At 37.8% G+C, this 23,871-nt stretch overlaps 2 protein-coding genes across 3 annotated transcripts in view; one reads left to right on the top strand and one right to left on the bottom strand.

The window, feature by feature from the left end:
• Positions 1-1,193: 1,193 nt before the first annotated feature.
• LOC127429952 (activated RNA polymerase II transcriptional coactivator p15-like) lies at positions 1,194-7,998 on the bottom strand. Its single transcript, XM_051679351.1, has 5 exons — positions 7,901-7,998; positions 5,467-5,536; positions 2,926-3,045; positions 2,420-2,528; positions 1,194-1,709 (listed from the first exon to the last, which is right to left on the bottom strand). Exons 2-5 carry the CDS (start codon positions 5,533-5,535, stop codon positions 1,630-1,632), a joined length of 378 nt encoding a protein of 125 aa, XP_051535311.1. The 5' UTR covers position 5,536; positions 7,901-7,998; the 3' UTR covers positions 1,194-1,629.
• Positions 7,999-9,012: 1,014 nt separating this feature from the next.
• The window catches only part of LOC127429428 (zinc finger RNA-binding protein-like), a 30,645-nt gene continuing 15,786 nt past the window's right edge, over positions 9,013-23,871 (top strand). For both annotated transcript variants that reach the window (XR_007895293.1, XM_051678444.1), the window contains exons 1-8: positions 9,013-9,131; positions 9,338-9,419; positions 13,246-13,528; positions 13,712-13,856; positions 16,969-17,190; positions 17,870-18,114; positions 22,874-23,077; positions 23,375-23,684. Coding sequence is in view for 1 of the 2 variants with exons in the window: in XM_051678444.1 (XP_051534404.1) it covers positions 9,095-9,131; positions 9,338-9,419; positions 13,246-13,528; positions 13,712-13,856; positions 16,969-17,190; positions 17,870-18,114; positions 22,874-23,077; positions 23,375-23,684 (1,528 nt within the window). In the remaining variant the exon portion in view is untranslated. The remainder of the gene's footprint in view (positions 9,132-9,337; positions 9,420-13,245; positions 13,529-13,711; positions 13,857-16,968; positions 17,191-17,869; positions 18,115-22,873; positions 23,078-23,374; positions 23,685-23,871) is intronic.

Genomic DNA, 23,871 nt, shown 5'->3' with positions numbered 1-23,871 from the left:
ATGCATTAACTGTGTTTGATGCACTGCCAAGAGTTGTGAAACAAATTCCTCTCCTATCAACAGCTAACATGTCATGGAAAGACATTCACATCAATATGTCACATAAGTGCTGTCAGAATTGTCATTGGTTTTGAAGTGGATTAACTAAAGTCCTTAAATGTAGAAATTGGAAATGTGTATAGTAATACAATGGTCAGTCTTTTAGAGACCAACATGTTGAACAAAATTACTGTTCCGTATACAAAAAAGCAATCTGCTAACAGTATGTGTAACTGGAGAAATACACAGACTCCAAAAGAGCACTGGTGCCACCTAGTGATACTTGCCTACTGCTTAGTAGGACCCTCAACAGTTTTTTTTTACATTGGTATTTTTACTAATGATTAGTGTGTACAAGGAGGTTATATTTAAATTCCCAAGGAAGGTTGTATTGCTTGACACAGTTCACAAGTCAGCAGGTGGTCACAGGTTTAAGGTTGGTTTTCTACCAAAATCATATGAACATTAAATTATTACCTCGAAAATTAAAATGAACCACGTGGCATAGTGACAAAAGATCTCCATAGTAACCACTACCTGAAGTGCTACCAGTGAAATAGAGGACTGTAATAACCTCTTAAGGCACAGCTTGATGAATGAACCTTAAGATGCAATTAATACTTATGCAACTCTAAGACAATGTTATAATATCATTCATCATTGGCATCATGTGCAATATAAATATTAAAAAATATTCTGGATTCATGTACTATTATTGTAAAATATCTAAAGCAGGAATTATGCCTGGTCAACCAAATTCAATTTTGATAAATAGTTGATGGATGTAAAAGTACCTGAATTTTATAATTCTGTATTCACAGTTTTAAGCACTGGCCATAAAAATGTGTTTGCACTGTGGTTGACTCTTACAGAAACTGTCTGCATGTTTGCTTTGCACGCAACAACATAAACCATATTGTCTCTTAGACGTGCTGGCAATACAGTGGCTACCATGATTTAAGACCATAATTTAATTTAGACAGCAAATGCAATTGATGCAAGATGGCTCTTCTGGACAGTCAACTAAAAGGGCTGTTTTTATTCCAGAGTCTGGTCTATGTTTGAGTGGGTGTACGGACCATTATAATTCCAGCTCCCACGCGAAGGCGAGCAAATTATACACAAGCACTTAGGACTGGACACAGCAAGCATCATGAAGTGCCAAATTCATTTATTGTCTGTCGTCCATTTCAGTTCTGTTTATTATCAGGATTATACTACTACTTTGAAAACTCAGCAGTTACATGGTTAATATTCTTTTACAACTATAGGTACAATGTACTCAGTGACACACACTGAACTCTCCAAACCAAAAATGACTTTATTGTGTAGGAAAATAAGAAACAATGCAGCTAATTCAAACTATTAAAAAGTCAAAACAAATTATGCACAGACATCAGCATTAACAGCAGACAGTTGGAATTTGACAACATTTGAACAAAACAACAAAAAAAAAATCTCTCTTCAATTTAACAGCAAACATATAGTACAAGTTGGATCATAGGGGGAACAGTTCTTTAACAAAGTCCCTGTGTACCAGAGTAAGGAATTCTAAAAAGAATTTGCCAGATATTAATGTACAAAGAGATTTTACAATCTTTTAATTGCATCATCAATGTCCGTCATTTGTTCCTTCAGCTGGTTCCACTGCTCAGGATTCAATGAAATGCCTGAGGAAAATTCAATACAATTGATGGAACAAAAACCACCATGACACAATCATGTGACATTTTTACCTGCACTTAAAATACACTCACTGAGCACTTTATTAGGAACACTATGGTTCTAATAAAGTGCCTGACGTGGTCTTCTGCTGTTGTAGCCCATCCGCCTCAAGGTTTGATGTGTTGTGCATTCTGAGATACTATTCTGCTCACTACAATTGTACAGAGTGGTTATCTGAGTTACCGTTGCCTTTCTGTCAGCTCAAACCAGTCTGTCCATTCTCCGTTGACCTCTCTCATCAACAAGGCATTTCAGTCCGCAGAACTGCCGCTCACTGGATGTTTTTTGTTTCTGGCACCATTCTGAGTAAACTCTAAAGACTGTTGTGCATGAAAATCCCAGGAGATCAGCAGTTACAGAAATACTCAAACCAGTCCGTCTGGCACCAACAATCATGCCACGGTCGAAATCACTGAGACCACATTTTTACCCCATTCTGATGGTTGATGTGAACATTAACTGAAGCTCCTGACCCGTATCTGTATGATTTTATCTATTGCACTGCTGCTACACAATTGGCTGATTAGATAATCACATGATTATAGGTGTACAGGTGTTCATAATAAAGTGTTCAGTGAGTGTATATTTGTTTGACAAAAGACCAAGTAGAATGAAACACAAAATAAGAGATAAAAATAAACAGCTCCATAATTACCTTTTTTTCCAGGCTTCATTTCACCCGCTTGGTCCATCCAGTACTCTCGAATGTCAATCAAAACCTTGCCTTTGAAATCCCTGACACTGACATATCTCAGCTTCCCAATCTGTCACATAGCAGAACATGAATGAGCTTGCTACTAAGGATTCTACAAAATAAGCAAGCCAATTAATTTGTGGAATAGTAAATAACGGCTCTTCACTCCTTATGATCAATCATGCTAATCTTTCACTTTTAAAGTCAGAACTCTCAAGGATAAGTCTTTAAAACATGCTAAAAATTACAGTAACCATGTCAGAACCTTTATGGAATAACTTGACCCATAAAAACATATGAATGTATTCTGTAGAGGTTTGGTAATAATCCTTATCCTTTTATAATAACATAATATAATCCTTTTCAGTTAGCAAGATGCACATTCCAAATAACAATATTTTCCAGTTTGTTATAATTGAATAAACTGTATAAAAGAAATAAAAAATAAAAATATTAAAAATAACAACCTGGAACAGGTTATCATCACTGTTTTTATCACTTTTAGCAGAGCCGCTTGGTTTGGAGGTCTCTCCACTTTTCTGTTTTTTTGAAGGCTTCTCACGGGCACTTGCCTTCTTTCTTTTGGCCTTTAGTAAAAATTAGAGAACACAATCAAATGCATGTACGAGTATGTTGCCTTGGTTTAAATGGTTACATGTCAGGCCCAGTATCAAATTTTAGGACTAATCAACTACTTAAAGAAATAGTTAACCCAAAAATTAAAATTCTCTCATTATTAACTCACCATCATGCCATCCCAGATGTGTATGACTTTCTCTCTTCTGCAGAACAGAAATGAATATTTTTATAAGAATAATTCAGCTGTGTAGGTCCATACAATGCAAGTGAATGGGTGCCAACATTTTTACACTCCAAAAAGCACATAAAGTCAGCATAAACATAATCCATAAAACTCCAGTGGTTAAATCCATAACTTCAGAAGTGATATGCTAGGTGTGGGTGAGAAACAGATCAATATTTAAGTCCTTTTTTGCAAGAAATTCTTCTTCCTAACCAGTAGGGGAAGTATGCATGTAGAATGTGAATCACCAAAAACACAAGAAGATTGACTGGGCAGGAAGGAGAATTTGTAATAAAAACTGACTTAAATGTTGATCTGTTTCTCACCCACACCTACCAAATCGCTCCTGAAAACATTGATTTAACCACTGGAGTCATATGGATTACTTTTATGCTGACCTAAAGAGCATTTAGAAAGTATTCAGACCCCTTTATTTTCACATTTTTTGTTGCAGCCTTATGCTAAAATGCTTTAAATTATTTTTTTTCACATCAATCTACCCTCCATACCCTATAATGACAAAGCAAAAAACAGATTTGTGATAACTTTGTAAATGTATTAAAAGAAAAACTGAAATATCACATTGACACAAGTATTCAGACCCTTTGCTATGGCACTTGAAATTTAGCTCAGGTGCATCCCATTTCTCTGGATCATCTTTGAGATGTTTCTACACTTTGATTGGAGTCCACCTGTGGCAAATTCAATTGATTGGACATGATTTGGAAAGGCACACACCTGTCTATATAAGGTCTCACAGCTGAAAATGCATATCAGAGCAAAAACCAAGCCACGAGGTTGAAGGAACTGCCTGCAGTGCTCAGAGAGAGGACTGTGTCGAGGCACAGATCTGGGGAAGGCTATAAAAAAAATTTCAGCTACATTGAAGGTTCCCAAGAGCCCAGTGGCCTCCATAATTCTTTAATGGAAGAAGTTTGGAACCACAAGGACTCTTCCTAGAGCTGTCCACCCAGCCAAACTGAGCAATTGAGGGAGAAGGGCCTTGGTAAGAGAGGTGACCAAGAATCCGATGATCACTCTGGTTGAGCTCCAGAGATCATATGGAGATGGGAGAAACTTGCAGAAGGATAACATCACTGCAACACTCCACCGATCTGGGCTTTATGGCAGAGTGGCCAGACGGAAGCCTCTCCTCAGTGCAAGACACATAAAAAAGCACCTAAAGGACTCTCAGACTGTGAGAAACAAGATTCTCTGGTCTGATGAAACGAAGATTGAACTGTTTGGCCTCAATTCCGGTGGAGGGTGGGTGTTTTTTCAGCAGCAGGGACTGGGGGACTTGTCAGGATTGAAGGAAAGCTGAACATAGCAAAATACAGAGATATCCTTAATGAAAACCTGGTCCAGATCACTCAGGACCTCAGACTGGGCCAAAGGTTCACCTTCCAACAGGACAATGACCCTAAGAACACAGTTAAGGCAATGCAAGTGTGGCTTAGGGACAACTCTGTGTGAATGGCCCAGCCAGAGCCCGGATTTGAACCCAATCAAACATCTCTGGAGAGACCAGAAAATGTGTGTCCACCGACAGTCCCCATCCAACCTGAAAGAGCTTGAGAAGATCTGCAGAGAAGAATGGCTGAAAATCCCCAAATCCAGGTGTGCAAAGCTAGTCGCATCACACCCAAAAAGACCTGAGGCTGTAATCGCTGCCAAAGGTGCTTCGACTAAGTACTGAGTTAAGGGTCAAAATACTTATGTCAATGTGATATTTCAGTGTATTCTTTATAATACATTTGCAAAGTTATCAAAAATCTTTCTGCCTTATCATTATGGGGTATGGAGTGTAGATTGATGTTAAATAAATAATTTAAAACATTTTAGCATAAGGCTGCATAACAAAATGTGAAAAAAATGAAGGGGTCAGAATACTTTCTGAAAGCACTTTATGTGATTTTTGGAGATTCAAAATTTTGGCACCTATTCACTTGCATTGTATGGACCAAAACAGCTGAGAAATTCTTGTAAAAATCATCATTTGTGTTCTGCTGAAGAAAGAAAATCATGCACATCCAGGATGGCATAAGTGTGAGACAATGATGAGAGAATTTTCATTTTTGGGTGAATTATTCCTATAACAAAACTGCAAGACAGGAAGCATAAACCTATTATTTTCCCATGGCAAAGGCTATATTAATTATGTTGTATTCTATGTATGCAGTCTGAAATCAATGCGTGTTCATACCTTTGTTTCTGCTTCACTGTCAGAATCACTACCAGAAGTGGAAGACAGCACCTCTTTAGTTTTAGGCATGCTGATGAAGACAAGCACGAATCATTTAATCTAAAATATGATTCAACACTGCCCCCACATGGCAACTTATGGAACTTAATTATAGATCATTTTAAATAATAAACCTTAATTACCTAGAAACAGATGAGACATACACAAACATTTATAATATTATATAACATTCCATAGAAAAGGAAAGAACTTTATGATTTTATAGTAAGACATTTTTTTAAAGGGCTAGTACCATCAATTTATTTTTTTATGGATGACCTGATTACTATTGATTAATTAAAAATTGTTTATTTTTTTTTTCAAACTGACATAGACAATGCTATAATAGCCCTAATATCATCCCAACACCATATGCACCTGTAGTCCTCACAACACTACTTTGCTAATGAACATATTGGGGTGATTTTTACAAAATCTTTTAAAGGTGCACTCAGTAATTTTTGTGTTTATGTATTCTTAGACTTACACTGACACCTAGGGCCATGGATGCAGCATCATTCAAACACAATAGTTTTCAGTTACTGATGCCATTGTAGAAATTCACTAATCACAGTCAGCCATGATTAATTTGATCCATGAGTGAAAGTGTACAATAACAGGGTGGATAATTCGTTTAATGGTGTTCATATCATGTCAGAATTTCCGTAATTACAAATTTCCGACTTGTAAAGTGCTCACATCTTTGTAGAACTCGGAATTACAAGATGTAAACTCATTATTCTATAAAAGCTCCGATGTGACAGTCGTGACACCATGTAAAAAGAACCAATTTGGCAGTGGACTCAACAGTTGAAGGTAGTGAATCCATATTTCTTTTTGATATGCCATTTTATTGTGTCACTGATGCCTGGAGCATTTAAAAAATAACATTTTTCAAGAATACATAGAGCTGTTCAGGTTGTAGTCCAAAAACTCAGAAGAGAATTCACCAGGGGTTCCCTCTGGATTTTCCTGTGGGTTTTTTTATAATGGGGGTTTTTCAACTTATGAGTAAAATAAGGTCTGTGGCAAACATTACTTGACTATACATGGACATTTTGTTCGACATCATAAATTATACACTTCCATACTTCAAACGTGATTATTGGAGCAGTATTGAATTACATCATTTTTTTTTTTTAAACACACGGCAGCTGCAAAATTCACGTTTGAGTTATGAAAGTGTGTAATTTATATTGTAGAACAAAACGTCCACGTATCGTCAAGAAATTTTACCACAGACATTATTTTACTCATAAGTTGAAAAACCCCCATTAAAAAAACCCACAGGAAAATCCAGAGGGAACCCATGGCGAGTTTAGACTTCCACATTCGCCTAAAAATTGACGTCACGGCTGAACAGCTCTATAGAGGTGAATGGATGAATTCATGCAGTGATAAACATTTTGCTGTTATCAACAAAAAAGCCGTTTTGGCATTGAAACGAATAACTTACAAGGTCTGAGGATGTGAATAGCTCCGATTATTCATTTCGACATGACCTGAACCATAAGCAAGTATTATTTGGCTGGTCATGTGATTCTAACATGGCAGCTCCCATGAGGGGACCCTCTCTTTGTAGAATAAAACAGCTTTTATAAGGTTATCGAAATGACTGGAGTGTTCATCTCATGTGAGTGGTCATAATTTTATACAAGTTTCAAAATTATTATTCATTTCTTTGAGTAAACAAATTTTAATGAGAGTCAAATTACTGATTTGAAATTTAAGTATGACCAGGACATTTTCTTGATAGGTTTTATGGGAATCAAATGTGCAGTGGGTTCAGTTTAATAACTGAATTGTACGCAAATTAAAAATATCTTTACAAGACCAATTAGTTCTCAGAAAAAAAAAGAAAAAACGAAATGAGATCTGATGAACCTTTTAAACATGCAAATCTGCTCCAACAAGCACCGTGCATACTCAGGAACACATATCATACTTTTAAATCTACATTAATTTAGCATTGATTGTAGAGGGCCGACAGAAACAGCACATTTTCTTCCTCTGATCGCACATCATCGCAGAACACAAAAGGCTTGTCAGTTTGGTCGAAAATATATTGATCAAGCAAGAGACAGAATTTAGGCTTCCCGATCAATAATATCTTCGCTTCAGCGATTTGCCTTTTAATCTCGGAATGGAAGGCATTAAAATGCCTTAACTGGTTTGTTCAGCCAACGCTAACTCCTTTAAATCAACACCGGTGAGTATAGGCGGGGGCCTCTGCACCCCAAAACTAACATGGAAAGCAAGGCCCAAAATGAGATATCACTATTAAACGCATTTATTAATATTGACGTTAATATGAAACCTTTAGATTTGCGTGGATTTAAAAAATGCGAAACGGACAGTTTGGAACTCGCTTGAAGATGAATTGAATAGGACTTACGTTAAAAGTGATGTAGTAGGTTATACGTTTTCTCAACCACAGTCACGCTCAGCGGCGGGAAGTCTAGAATTGAGAACCAACCATATGGCTAATCATTTCTCAGAGGGCATTGTGGGAAATGTAGTTTACTCTTCTAAGCACGATTAAGTGACTGCACGGGATGAATCTGTCGTGAACCACTATAGCAACAACCGCAATGTCGGATATAAATCACATATAAGTAATTCTAATATAATAAGTAAACATCATAATAATTTAATCATGGTAATCAAATTTGGATCTATTCAGCATATTAAATTAAAGTTTGTTTCAGTGTCGGCATGAACTTTCAAGTGAAGCGTTGAACGGTCACATTGTCAGTCCTCTGTCACTTCTGATTCGAAATCACACGCCAAACCTTTGTTGTTGTTTGTTGTTGTTTGTTTTAAAGGAATGCTCCGGATTCAATACAAGTTAAGCTCAGTCGACAGCATTTGTGGCATAATATTATCACAAAAATTTATTTCGACCTGTTCCTTCTTTTCTTTAAAAATAAATAAATAAATAAAATGTATAAATCTGTGTTACAGTGAGACACTTACAATGGAAGTGAATGGGGGCTAATTTTTGAACGTTAAAATACTCACTGTATCAAAAGTATAGCCACAAGACATGAAGATCATGCGTGTAAACTTAATTTTAGTGTCATAAAATCACTTAATAACCTTTTCTGTGTAAAGTTATAGACAATTTTACACTTCTTTACCACGACAATGTAATGTCAACAAACCCTAAAACGCTCAAACGACAATGTGACAATTTAAACAGCTCGAATAATACATGAGTTTTAACAGAATTAATGTGAGTGCTTTTATAAAATTATAAGCTTCACACTTCTTTGTTTAAACCCTCCAAAAACATTTACTTTAATTTCCTCCATTCACTTCCATTGTAAGTGCCTCAGTGTAACCTAAGATTCTGTGTTAATCAGCATTGCGACAAATGCTGTCGTTTGAGCTTAACTTCTACTGAACCAGGAATATTCCTTTAAGGTTCAACAACTCAACGACCTTGAGAATGGATTGATGAAAAACTACACTTTCCATCTCTCGGAAGCCCCAGTGCGCATGTGCCATCAGAGGTACATCCTGGTCCGACCTTCTCATATAAAAAGGCAGGATTACGATTCAGAGTTCGTAAGAGAACAGGAAACCAATGATTCCCATATGTCCAGTAGTCTCCTTCACCTACGGTGAGTAAAATAGCGATTTTAAAAGAATATTGAAGCATCCTAAGCTGTTTAAACCAGAAAAGATTTAATTGGGATGTGCGGGGGATCATTACGGCTTATTTCGCTGTTGTCCACTGCGTATTTTCTTTCTCTGCATGATACGGGCTCTTCATCATGGTTGCCATTGCACACAGCCGCTAACCCTCTGTGACTCTGTCCTTTTCCAGTGCCCAGCCGGCTAGGTGAAGATGCCAAAATGGCCACCGGCAACTATTTTGGATTTACCCATGGTGCTGCGGCGCAGTACAGGTAAGGGCCCTGATGTATATCGGGAATTGCGGTGATGGTGGTGTTACAGTAATGGTGCGTTTTGGCCTTTGTTTTAGGGTCCGGGTGGGGGTAGGGGAGAGAAGCGATTGGCCGTGCTTTAAACCCTATGACGAACGTCTGGAAAAGAAATAACGCATTATTACATGTTATTTTACATATGTGATTTATTGTGTGTGTGTGTGTGTGTATATATATATATATATATATATAAATAAATAATTTGGAAGGAAAAAAACAAAACAGAAATTAGCCTATTTGTATTTAAAAAAAAAAATAAAAAAAATATATATATATATATATATATATATATATATATATATATATATATATATATATATATATATATATTTTTTTTTTTTTTTTTTGCAATAAGCGATGTATTTGAAAACCTAAATCCGTTGTCGTTACCAAAAGCAGGTGCGTATTTTAAACCAATACTCACTGCTTAAAATAAACGGGTTTTAATTAATTTCTTTACATTGGTCATACATTTGACCTTTTTGTTTAAACCGTATGGCCTAGGTTGTTGAGACTCTTGTTTACGTCAACACCACATGGTTTTGCCTCATGAACAGACACGACTCTTAATTTTTGTTTGGTTTATTATCCCTTCTCAGCGACACAAGACCTTTTTTTAAGTATTAACACGGTCGTGAACTCAAATGAGTATTCGTGTGTTTGGTTGATGTGTATTTGTCCAGAATAGCTCAAGTGAGCGGCGCTTGCAGACTGCAGCTGTCATCTCTCCTACAGTTCTGCACCACTGCAGCTCTGCGCATGACTGTCCAGCTCAACGCTCATTTTATTTTTATATACAGCAGTAAAGGCACATTTTTCTGCCATTAACGCATTATATAAGTCGATTTAGATTTTTTTTTTTTTTTTTTTCCTTTCATCTTAAAAATTACTAACTTAAAACAATGGCAGGTAATTTGACACGGTGTGCGTGTTGGGAAGGGCGATGTCTTCACGGACGCCCCAAGGACTCCTTGAATGTCACCACTGATCCGCGTTTTAAATGTTTTATTTAGCCTAGATTGTTTTTATTAAGTAAATAATCCTAATGTTTAAATGAGTTGTTTTGCCATTGTGTGCCAAAGGACTTTGGCCATTGTCAAAGAAAACGGGGATTGTTTCTCCTTCAGATCTCCCAACAGTTTCGGAGAAATTTCTCATCAGCTAAGTGTTTGCTATTCCTGACAGGTTCAAGGCATGATTGATTGCTTTCATATACAGTAGCCAAAGAGGAAAAGATTTTTACTTTTATACAGAGGTGGAAAGGAGCTGTTGGTATCATTTGAGAGCTTAGAATCTGACCTTTTCAGAGAACCCCATGACTTTTGCATTTAATTACATAAAATAACAAAAATAAGGCCTGAAAACATCTGTCGCAAATTGGCCCCACCTAGAGGTTATGTTGCAGAAATTTAAAATGAATATAAAAGTCCTTCACATAGCACTTAAATAGCCAAGTCATTTATCAAATGAAAGCTCTCATTCTCAAGAAGGTGACTGCACAGGTTATTTTGTTGTCATAATACCACAGTTTGAATTATTTTCAAAAATATCACAAAGTGAAATTTTATTTTGGGAAGGCATAAAATGCAAAAGTCCCTTTTCTGTGCTGACCACTGAGCTATAAGCCTCAAATAGCCTCAAACTTTATATAAAATCTTACCGTGGGTTGTTAGCTTTAAAATGAGTTAAAGAAATTACTTGTTTACTTGTTTGTAAGCTTGCTCCAATAGTGGGGCATGTTGTCAAGGTGAATAATCCAGTGTTGTAATTTATAATTTTTTATTTTTTTCTCTTTATTTTTATTTTTTTAGAACAATATGAAGTCTGGTAGAAAAAGTATGAGAAACTAATCATCAGCAAAATAGGTTTCCATCTATAGAAGATGAAATGTTACACATCATTGTAAAGCTGGGATTCTTTGATTTCCAATGACGCATATATTGGGCTTCTAGACTCCTCAGAAGTCAAGATATTGAACAAAACATTGTGGAAGCTTTCAGCACTTAAAAAAAAGACTTGTTGTCTATGGGTGAGGGCTAAAATGTGTTAGAACACCACCTACATTTCAGTTCAGTATAATGTAATAGAGGATTTTTTTTTTTTTTTCTAGTACTTGCTATCATCCAGTGGAATAAAATGAGACTTTTTGCTTGAAGATAGAGGACACAGGACTGAAATGGCATGCTTTTAAACTTTAGACAAAAAAAAAGAATTTTTCAACAAAAAAATTGTTCATCATAAAATTGTTAACCTATAATGTTATTTATTAATTATTGCAATAATTTCTTAAAATATAGGGTGTTATCTGTAAAATGAGACTATATTTTTATGAAATTAGTCCAATGGATGTGTGAACATGGAGCTTTTATATGTTAGTGTGAAAAATTTTAGGCAGCAGCCCAAAAATCCTGCAGAGTATAAGAAATTAATGGATATTAGTTGTTTCTTAAAGGGTTAGTTCACCCAAAAATGTATGTCATTTACTCACCTTCATGTCATCTAAGATGTGTGACTTTCTTCTGCAGAACACAAATGAAGATTTTTAGAATAATATCTCCACTCTGTAGGTCCATACAATGCAAGTGAATGGTGATCAGGCCTTTTGAAGCTCCAAAAAGCAGATAAAGTTAGCATAAGCATAATTCATGACTCCAGTGGTTTAATCAATGTCTTCTGAAGCGATTTAGTTGGTTTTGAGTGCAAACAGACCAAAATAAACTTCTTTTTCACTGCAGATCTTAACAGCAGTCTCCTTGGCGATTACACTTCCTATAGCGACATCTAGTGCTCTGCACATGCATCAAGCACTAGGAAGTGTAATTGAGCTTGAAATCATGATGGTGCCTAGAGACTGCAATGCAAAGGTGTACCGTGAAAAAGGAGCTATATTTTGGTCTGATTTTACCCAAAATCAACTGGATCGCTTGAAGACATTGATTAAACCACTGGAGGCATGTGGATTATGTTTATGCTGACTTTATCTGCTTTTTGGAGCTTCAAAGGCCTGATCACCATTCACTTGCACTGTATGGACCTGCAGAGCTGAGAGATTCTTTTGAAAATCTTCATTTGTGTTCAGCAGAAGAAAAGTCATACATCTGGGATGGCATGAGGGTGAGTAAATGATGAGAATTTTCATTTATGGGTGAACTATCCCTTTAATGTGCACCTTTTTATTGGATCTATTATATAGTTAATATTATCCATTCTTTATCATGTTTTAAGTTAAAACTCAAAATACTTGCAGTGCTTTTAGACCAAGAGAGAATTTAAGAAGTTTTTTTTTTTTTTCTATTTGGATGCTGTTTTGTCTGCCTCTTATCCAGAGAATGCAGAGCAAAACAGTTTAATCCTCTGATTTGATTTTCCTTCCCCCACATGCATCTTCCCTGTTTCTCACTGTTACACACACACACACACACACACACACACACACACTAATGGATTTGGTGCATTAAGACAAGCTATGAGTAAAGGCTCTTATGAATTTATTTCCAAGATAATCTGTCCCAGCATGAGTAAGATGTCTCAATTGCATTGAAGCCCACCAATATGCAGTGTATCATCTTTACAATTCCCATCTCTTTCAATTTAGTCAAATTACTCCAGCAAGAAACCTTTTTTTTTTTTTTTTTCTAAAATGTGACCGTATAGAATTGCAAATATGTCCAATATCAGGTGAGGTGTGTGTTTTTTTTTTTTTTTCATAGATTGCTAACCTGACAGACTAAAAGCAAAGAGATCTTTCAGTGTTTGTATCTTAAACCCCTCATTCTCTTCTCTGCAGTCAGCAGCCGGGCGCTGGGGTAGCCTACACCCATCCCACTACTGTGGCCAGCTATACTGTGCATCAAGCCCCTGTGGCAGCGCACACAGTGGCAGCAGCCTACGCCCCAACAGCCGCCACGGTTGCCGTTGCCAGGCCAGCACCAGTTGCCGTGGCAGCTGCGGCCACTGCCGCCGCTTACGGGGGTTACCAGCCAGCCCATGCTGCTACGGATTATGGATATGCACAGAGACAGCCGGAGGTTCCCCCACCTCCACCTCCTGTTACCTCGCAAAACTACCAGGTAAAAGAGTCAATGTCCATTGTAGACCTGTTCGGACCTTCAGTTTAATTTTGCCAATAGTAATGCATGTTTACTTTGCCTTGGCTAGTTCTTATATCTTGCTGTGCTTTTGAAATGCCTTTTTTAAAAAAAGACCTAACCCTTGTCCAATTTAAGAAAAGATTATTCTGTTTACTGTTGCAGGACACGTATTCATATGTGCGGTCCACAGCTCCAGCTGTAGCATATGACAGTAAACAATACTACCAGCAGCCTGCAGCTTCACCAGCCGTGGCTGCTGCAGCAGCCCAGCCACAACCCACTGTGGCTGAATCTTACTATCAGACAGGTATGCTTTGCATGCAGACTTTTTCTTCCCATCTGAAATGTAGTATTTCAAGTCATTAGGCTTCATTAAATATCAGCTGTAGAGGTCGACCGATATGGGGTTTTTAATTGTCCATATCCACAAAGCAGGGTGGCCAATATAATGCTGATATCAAACAATTTAATATAATAGTAATTGACATACATAAATTGGCAAAAAAAAAATTAGCATTATATTTACTAAAACTTTTACACAACTTTAACTTTAAAATAAATAAAAGATTTTGTGTTGTAGATGGTAGATAGCAGTTTCTGTTTAGTCATCCCATTGAAGTAATTGTTTACACAAAGCAATTTTCAATACATTAGGAAGAAGGAACTAGCAACTGTGCACACAGTAGTTGGACTGTATGTGCACATGAGCAATTGCCTTTTCTCACAAAAGACAGAGTCAAACTAATTGTACACTGGGGTGGTTCTAGGATAGGTGAATATCTGGGGCTTAGCCCAGACTTCTATTGATCTAAAGGGGCCATGCTTTGATGAAATATCAGAATATAATACAATTTATAATAAAAGTTTAAGTGTTACATCTGCGAGATGTCAGCTATGTAGTAAATCTTTAAATATATATTATATATAACAAACTAAAAGGTCCCACTAACTTTTGTCTCTGCTTCAGATAAACTCAAATATCTAAAATGATGTGCATTTGTACTTTAAAAATGTGATTTAAAAAAAAAAGGAAAAAAACACTGTATGGCCCCTTTCAGCTTTCCATAGTTTAAAGCACATCGTGTACAATTGTCAGTTTTATAACATTGATTCATAGGGTTCTTTTATATTCGTTAAAAAATATAGCAGACTGTAAATAAGCTAATAGTGCTTTTGAGGAAAAAATAGTGCTAGATTTACCAAAGTTTGTGGTAATGTGTCTTAATTAAAGAGTTTTGCAAAAAATGCAAATGTCATGGCTCGTGACATAAAAGTTTGAAAAATCCTCTTGCACATCTGTATACATTACTGTTTTCAGGGTTATATATATCTCAATATTTGATAGTGTAATTGGTTGGACCAACTCGACAGTTTCCAATATCTCACCAAAACAGGAATGCATAGATAGATGGTGTTTTTTTTTTTTTTTTTTTTTTTTTCTAAACTTGCATCACATCATTCAAGATAGCCAGCTCATATTCATTGAGAATATTGTCATTTTCTATAATGAACACACTTAAAAACTGCTTCAAGAACCATTCATACATTGTTTAATTCTACATTTATTAACGAAAATTGAAGAACATGAATAAAAAAAATTTGCAATTTCTGTAAATTAGTTAAATGAAACACAACAAAAACCTGTTGTAATAATAAATATCTTGGTCATTATTTAGTGAAGGGAATTTACTCCAGATGATGTTTCTCTGTATGTCATTAACTCGTGACACTAGTCTTTTGAATTTGTTCAAAAGAAAAAAATCTCAAGAGGCTAATCTAGAAAAAGATATGAAAAATATATAAGCTATACCATAAAATCTACAAAAAAAAAAAAAATATTAGCCTAAAAATAATGTTTTAATTAGGTCCTGATGTCATTGTCATTAGTCACTTTTACTCCTAATTCATCCAGCCCCTTTCTCTTCTTAAATGAACGACATACCTCCTTTCCTTCAGTCGGTCAACAGACGCTGATCCTTGCTCGTTCACTAATCGAATAGGGTAACGGCATATTCGTTCAGTAGGTCAAACCAATGTTATGCTGCTCCATAGCCCTCACTACGATGCAATTGGCTCGCGCTATAGTCAGTCTTTACATGAGGGAAAAGCCGCCAAAGCAGTCTCACTGCAAACTAGTGCAGTGCTGCAGCTGTCGCTGTTTAAAAGATTTGCGTGCTGATTGCAGAGATATCCACATTTGCAGATGATATATGATAGAAGTTTTATTGATGATTTCCTTTTCTAATTGCACTGCCTGGCCAAAAAAAAAAAAATTGCCATTTGGATTTAAATAAGCAGATACTTGAGCCTATGATTGGATCTATATTGCAGTGATTAACACGTTTCAGCTGGCAACAAATTTTTTATTTTTTTTTTAACCCTAACTGATGCAGTGTGTAGTTTCTCATTTCTTAGGCAACTATGTTGGAAGATGTATCCACAACTAAGGAGATTGCTGAAATCAATGGAATTGGGTTAAGAACTGTCCAACGCATTATTAAAATCTGGAAGGATAGTGGTGACCCGTCAGCTTCGCAGAAGAAATGTGGTCTGAAAAAAATCTTGAATGACTGTGATTGGAGATCGCTAAAACGCTTGAAGGCACATTGTAAAAAATCAACAGTAGAACTCACGGCTATGTTTAATAGTGAAATTAAGAGCATTTCCACGCGCACAGTGCGACGAGAACTTACAGGATTGGGACTAAACAGCTGTGTGGCCACAAGAAAGTCACTTGTTAGTAAGGCTAATCGGAAAAAATGACTAAGGAGCATAAAGATTGTACTGTGGAGCAATGGAAAATTCATGTGGTCTGAGTCCAGATTAACCCTATTCCAAAGAGATGGGCGCATCAGGGTAAGAAGGGAAGTGCATGAAGCAATGCACCCGTCATGCATAGTGCGCCCTGTACAAGCCTCTGGAGGCAGTGTTATGATCTGAGGTTGCTTTAATTTGTCAGATCTAGGTTCAGCATCATTATGCGGCAATAAAATGAAGTCAGCAGACTACATGAATGTACTGAATGACCAAGTTATCCTATCAATGGATTTTTCTGTATAAATCGTTCATGAATCTATTTTTGTGTCAATTGTCGCATTCAAATCAATATAATGTTAAAAGGGTTTTACAGATGATTTGTACAGAAACACATTCTGCTCATATTTCATAAATAAGACCCAGTGATTTTAATGGTTCAGTTTTTACATTTGTGCTCCCGTTTTTCATCAAATGACTATTACTGTATGTTGCCATATGGAAATATTGGGCCTTTCACACTAAAGCATGATAGTGACCTTGTTTTTATTTTGTCTGAGGGCACAACATGAAATAATCCTCTTCAGATGTTAATAGATAAGCTCTCGATCTTTAATCTAAAATGTCCTTTAATGCGGTAAACTTGCACTTTGTCTCCTCTCTAGCTCCTAAAACTGGATACACCCAAGGTGCCACTGCGTATACACAGACCCAGCAAACACGTCAGGTTACAGCTATAAAGCCAGCCACCCCCAGCCCTGCCACTTCAACCTTCTCCATTTACCCAGTGTCCTCTGCTGTGCAGCCGGGTGCAGCTGCAGCTGCCTCTGTAGTACCATCTTACTCTCAGAGTCCCACCTACTGCACCAATGCTGTCACTTACTCTGGTAAGAATATCACGGTTCTGTTTTGAATTCACAAACCCATGTGTGCGTTCATGCGCGCATGCTTTTTTATTCTTTTTTTTTTTTTTTTTTTTTTGTGGAATAGACTCAAGTTTCTCTAGTGAAATGCAAGTTGAGGGAAAAATTATGCTCTCGTGAGCTAAAATTTAAGAGCAGACCTATTCTGACTCGTACAAAGTAAACTCTTAAGATTTTTCACTCTGGTTCTAGCACCAATGATTTGAGTTGTAGTATCATGATCAAGCTACTTTACCCTGTGCAGTCGTGTAGAGACTTTGTGACAGCAGGACACATCACAAAGTACTTCATACAGAAGCTAAAATGGACAACATATAACTAAATATCAACACAATGCAATTTCAAGAATCATTCATTAGGAAATAAAGTTTCTTCTAGAGACAAGACTCTTGAAATCTTTGTTTACATAACATTTACATTTATTCAGTTTTTGGAGCAGTCAGGATATACATTTTATCAGTATGTTTGTTCCCTGTGAATTAAAACAATGACATTTGTGGTTCTAGCACTGTGCTCTACCAGTTGTGCCAAGTAAACTAACTAGGTTTACAGATTTGCAGTTCAAAACTGCAGTGCTATCCCTTCAATCTCATCAACCTCCATCTGCCTTGTAGTCAATAATGGCTCTGCTTTTTATTTTCAGGAACATCATACTCTGGATATGAAGCTGCTGTGTATTCGGCTGCCTCCTCCTACTATCAGCAGCAGCAGCAGCAACAGCAGCAGAAACAGGCAGCCGTTGCTGCAGCAGCCACTGCTGCATGGACTGGCAGCACTTTTACGAAGAAAGCTCCCTTCCAGAACAAAACATTTAAACCCAAACAGCCCCCTAAACCACCGCAGATACACTATTGTGATGTCTGCAAGATCAGTTGTGCTGGACCCCAGGTATCTTTGCTAGTGTTCTTTGCTGTCAGCTACCTTTGTCTCTGTCACTGAAATAATGATCGGCCATTTCTTTTGGGGTTAGAGGGGGGACTTTGAAGAGTTAAGCTTGTGTGTCATGCAAAATTGGGTGTTCAGACTAGCAATGTGCAAAACCACATACTGTATTTTCAAAACTGACTAGTCAGTGGGTTGCCTCTACAGAAAGCCCTGTATAATTAGACTTGTGTCAGGTTCAAGGTTTAAGCAATCTGTTGTCTGTCAGACACCCCACCATAAAGAATCAGAAACATACTGTCCTTCAATCTGTCTACAACACCTCAAAAATAAACCTGTGGAACCAGGAACATTGCTTACAGCAGGTGATTTTTAAAGTCCGATAATGGCTAAAATTGAAATTTATTGTTGAATGCTGAAGATTTTGTACACCAGCAATGCGGTAAGTAAAAAGAATGAATTGAAAATCAACTTCTCGAAGTTTACCATGCTAATAGTAACTACAGTGCATCCGGAAAGTATTCACAGCGCTTCACTTTTTCCACATTGTGTTATGTTATAGCCTTATTCCAAAATTGATTAAATTCATTATTTTCCTCAATTCTACAAACAATACCCCATAATGACAATGTGAAAGAAGTTTGTTTGAAATCTTTGCACATTTATTAAAAATAATAAAAAAATAAAATAAAAAAAATCACATGTACATAAGTATTCACAGCCTTTGCTCAATACTTTGTTGAAGCACCTTTGGCACAATTACAGCCTCAAGTCTTTTTGAGTATGATGCTACAAGCTTGGCACACCTATTTTTGGGCAGTTTCTCCCCTTCTTTGCAGGACCTCTCAAGCTCCATCAGGTTGGATGGGGAGCGTCGGTGCACAGCCATTTTCAGATCTCTCCAGAGATGTTCAATTGGGTTCAAGTCTGGGCTCTGGCTGGGCCACTCAAGGACATTCACAGAGTTGTCCCGGAGCCACTCCTTTGTTATCTTGGCTGTGTGCTTAGGGTCATTGTCCTGTTGGAAGATGAACCGTCGCCCCAGTCTGAGGTCCAGAGCACTCTGGAGCAGGTTTTCATCAAGGATGCCTCTGTACATTGCTGCATTCATCTTTCCCTTGATCTTGACTAGTCTCTCAGTTCCTGCCGCTGAAAAACATCCCCACAGCATGATGCTGCCACCACTATGCTTCACTGTAGGGATGATGAATGGTGCCTGGTTTCCTCCAGACATGACGCTTGCCATTCAGGCCAAAGAGTTCAATCTTTGTTTCTCGTGGTTTGAGAGTCCTTCAGGTGCCTTTTGGCAAACTCCAGGCGGGCTGTCATGTGCCTTTTACTGAGGAGTGGCTTCCATCTGGCCACTCTACCATACAGGCCTGATTGGTGGAGTGCTGCAGAGATGGTTGTTCTTCTGGAAGGTTCTCCTCTCTCCACAGAGAAACATTGGAGCTCTGTCAGAGTGACCATCGGGTTCTTGGTCACCTCCCTGACTAAGGCCCTTCTACCCCGATCGCTCCGTTTGGCCGGGCGGCCAGCTCTAGGAAGAGTCCTGGTGGTTCCAAATTTCTTCCATTTACGGATGATGGAGGTCACTGTGCTCATTGGGACCTTCAGTGCTGCAGAAATTTTTCTGTACCCTTCCCCAGATCTGTGCCTCAATACAATCCTGTCTCAGAGGTCTACAGACAATTCCTTGGACTTCATGGCTTGGTTTGTGCTCTGACATGCACTTTGAACTGTGGGACCTTATATAGACAGGTGTGTGCCTTACCAAATCATGTCCAATCAACTGAATTTACCACAGGTGGACTCCAGTCAAGTTGTAGAAACATCTCAAGGATGATCAGTGGAAACAGGATGCACCTGAGCTCAATTTTGAGTGTCATGGCAAAGGCTGTGAATACTTATATACATGTGTTTTTTGAGCTTTTTAATAAATTTGCAAAGATTTCAAACAAACTTCTTTCACGTTGTCATTATGGGGTATAGTTTGTAGAATTTTGAGGAAAATAATGAATTTAATCCATTTTGGAATAAGGCTGTAACATAACAAAATGTGGAAAAAGTGAAGCGCTGTGAATACTTTCCGGATGCACTGTACACGCAAAAGCAAAGCACTAGGGTTGCTACGGTGTATGGTGTTACCGATTTTTACTCTGTACAAGGGACAATATATATTATAAGTGAAATGTTATACCGGGTAAAAGGGGGAAACATTATGAATGGACCTTCTAATATAACGAATAGAATAGCCTTAAATAAAGAATAGTTGCCTAATGAAGAGTTTGCGACCCATGATAAATTAACCTAAATAACGCATTGAAAGCCAGATGTTCTTTACCAATATATCAAATTACACAGGCAGCAAAGTATGCGCACTTACAGAAGATGTTTAATTGCATGTAGCGAATATAATGTGCATGGTGAGTAACTGTATGAAGTCTCTGATTCAGAATGACACAAATGCTGTTAGACGCACAGACGCGCTTGAAGAAACCCACTTTATTATATTTAAGAACAGATGACAGAAAAGCAGTCTATGTGCATGTCTGACGCATTGTTTGTTCGGAGGCGTGCAGTCTCTTGGAACACACGTAAGGGTTCTCACTTTTTCTTTGTTTCAGTCTTCTGAAAACAATTTGCAAGAATATTCACCGATCCCTCAGCCGGGGGTTTGATGATGTAATTGAATATTGTGATTATTTTTTTTATATGAACATTTCTAGCATAATCGCCCAGCCCTAGGAGGGAACAAAAATTTATTCACACACATTCAAAGTCATTACCCTTCCGAAGCAGCTAAACTGGGTCCTGGGATGAAAGGTAATAAAACGGCAACATTGAACCTGCAACAACCCACAATAAGTGATGTATTTGCCCGGACAACGAAATACCCGACCGGTAGCCCATGAAAGAATGCACGGATGAAGTAGATTCATTGCCAAAGAGATGTTGCCCTTCATAACTGTTGAAAAGCCATCTTTCAAAAAGTTGAACACATTTTAATTGCATTTCTTTTTTTTTTTTTGTTTCATTTCAATTATTTAAAATAAATAATAATAAATTAAGTTCAAAGTTTTGAAATCAAGCTGCCTTGCATTACTGTGTAGGCTATTGCTTAATGAAAATTAACCCATAGAGCCACTTGGCGTCCAACCATCGGTAATACTGGTGTTAGTCGGTTTGAATGTGAACACCACACTGGTGTGAATTGATTATCATGGCAAGTCTACAAAGCACGCTGTTAGCATGTTTAAACTTTGTGAAGTTGCGTCACAATTAATCCCTTTAGAAGCACCACAGCTAAAAATATTAAACTCTATAGTTTGTTGTTGGATGACTAGTGTAACATCCTGTCCCATTTGTAGGATGCCTACCTTTTATTTGTCTTCATGTTTTACATCCGTTGTATTTGGTAACCCTCAGTCATTCAGATGTTCCCGAACAGACGATTTAAGTTGCTTATGACTCTGGTAAATTGAATTGCTCTGTATTTTGGAGTTCGAGCGTAGCCCCAGTTTTACGAGGACAAAGTTTGTTCAGTCCGATACCTGGCCAAGCACCACGTGGACACCGTCTGTTAGCATACTTGTACTGTATATACTTAAATTTATATTTGTAGTATATATTATATAGTACAGAAAAAACAATAGATTCTAAATTCTTAGTTAAATTAACAGTGATGCATTTAATCATGGTTAATAGTGAAACCGTTTAATCGCGGCACCCTAAATTTTTATTTAACACACTAACCCTAATTTAAGTTTTACACAAGGACATGAATAGCATTTCTTAGAAATGGTTAACATTTTGTACACTCGCATGAGATTAAGACTTCAGTCATATCAGAAACCCAATAAAAACTGTTTAGTTTTACATGGAGCAGGTCTCCCCCTCATGGGTGCTGCCATGTTGATGGCACATGACACTGTGTCTAAGGTTACTACCACTAATAATGATCATAATAGCGCTTTCAGCCAATGCTCAACCTTAAAAGTTCATGTAAACAAAACAAGCAAACCAAACAACACACACTTCCTACAAACAACAACGGAGTCCAAGTCGACAGTATAGTCCAGAGTGATGGTTTGGTATTGATGAACAGGAGTGTGATCCACCAGACAGTCAGAACAGATTGAGTGCAAGTAGAAAGATGAAATGTCCCTGCTGGAGTGATGAAACAAACCACTACTACCTGCGGCTCTCACGCCGTGGATCACAGATAAATGCGCAAAATCAAACGCCGAGCGTGAGCACATGGCGGTGTTCAGCTGGGTAGAGAGCTCGCGAGTCACAGCTTCCTGGTCATAGTCCAGCACCCAACAATGCCCGACAATTCGTTTGGATTAAACCCAAGAATGTCTATAATAAGGATTTGTGTATCATAAGACAGATAAAAACACAGACTAAAAGGAACAAAACAGAAGATAAACGCATTTGGTGTAAAGTGGCAGCACTTGGTTAAACTTCCAGTATCCTGGATGACAGGTGTCAGTATAGTCTTAAAACTACTGGGACTAATGCGACAAGTAAGAGCCAGCTGAAATGTTACTGAGTGCACCTTTAATGTACCGCAACTAAAAATCCCCTCCCAAAAGCTAGTGAACCTCGCTTGTCATCCCAAAAACCATCTTATCATTTAATTGACCAAAATACACAAGAGACACATTTCATTGATACCCTCTGTAACATTCAAACATTAAATGTCCAGGTGAATTTACATGCCATATACATGTCTTATCTATTTTCACCTGTTTTCCAGACATATAAGGAGCACCTGGAGGGTCAGAAGCACAAAAAGAAGGAGGCCGCTTTGAAGGTGTCCCAGAGCAGCAGCAGCAGCAGCAGTGGAGGCGGAAGCTCCACCCGCGGCACTCAGAATCAGCTGCGCTGTGAGCTCTGTGACGTCTCCTGCACTGGGGCTGATGCCTACGCCGCACACATCAGAGGAGCCAAACACCAGAAGGTACATGACTCGCTCTGGGATCTTGCCACATAATCTGCTTTCAGCCTGTTATTTGCAGCCCAATTTTTTTAACTTGTATTATTTTGGAGGGTAAATGTGAGCCCTTTGTTTTAGAGAGTGCCTCTTAGGGACTCTATTTGTTCAAAGGAAAGTTGTTTGAAGGTGCATCACAGGCATGCTAGATGTAATTCAAAGCAAAGTTAAAATGCAATGTCCATAGCACTGAATTCTCAAAGTGAGCTGGCTCTTTGTCTTTATTAATATTTCCCAATATCTGTTTACATTTGATTTCTATAGGTTGTGAAATTGCATACCAAACTAGGAAAGCCGATCCCATCCACCGAGCCCAGTGTCGTCACCCAGGCCTCCGTCTCCAGCTTGGCATCTTCCAGTAAGACTGCCAGCTCCACCATCAACAGCTCCACAAGCAGCACCGGGTCCAGCTTGTCTGCTTCCTCTCTTTCCAATACCTCTTACCTGAAGTCTGCCAGCATGGGCAACAGCATGGCAGCTTCAGCCGCACAGGGCAAGAGCGCTGTGCCCAACAGTGTCACAGTCAACAGCAGCACTGTCAAGAAGATCAACACCCCCAAAATCAACTTTGTTGGTAGGCCTTGCTTTGCTTTGGAGCCTGTTTCATGTTGAACATTATGAAGAATTACTATGCCTTTTTGTAGTAAACCCAAAAAAGATGTTTAAATGAATGGTTAAATTAATTCTGTGGGGAAATGTTTTTTAACTAAAAGATTTTTAACTAAGTTAGACCAGAATCAGTTTTATCAAAATAATTTTAA

This window comes from Myxocyprinus asiaticus, chromosome 3 (genome assembly GCF_019703515.2).
Source record: "Myxocyprinus asiaticus isolate MX2 ecotype Aquarium Trade chromosome 3, UBuf_Myxa_2, whole genome shotgun sequence".
Taxonomy (NCBI): domain Eukaryota; kingdom Metazoa; phylum Chordata; class Actinopteri; order Cypriniformes; family Catostomidae; genus Myxocyprinus; species Myxocyprinus asiaticus.
The sequence above is the reverse complement of the archived record's forward strand: the minus strand, read 5'-3'. Positions and strand labels throughout refer to the sequence as shown.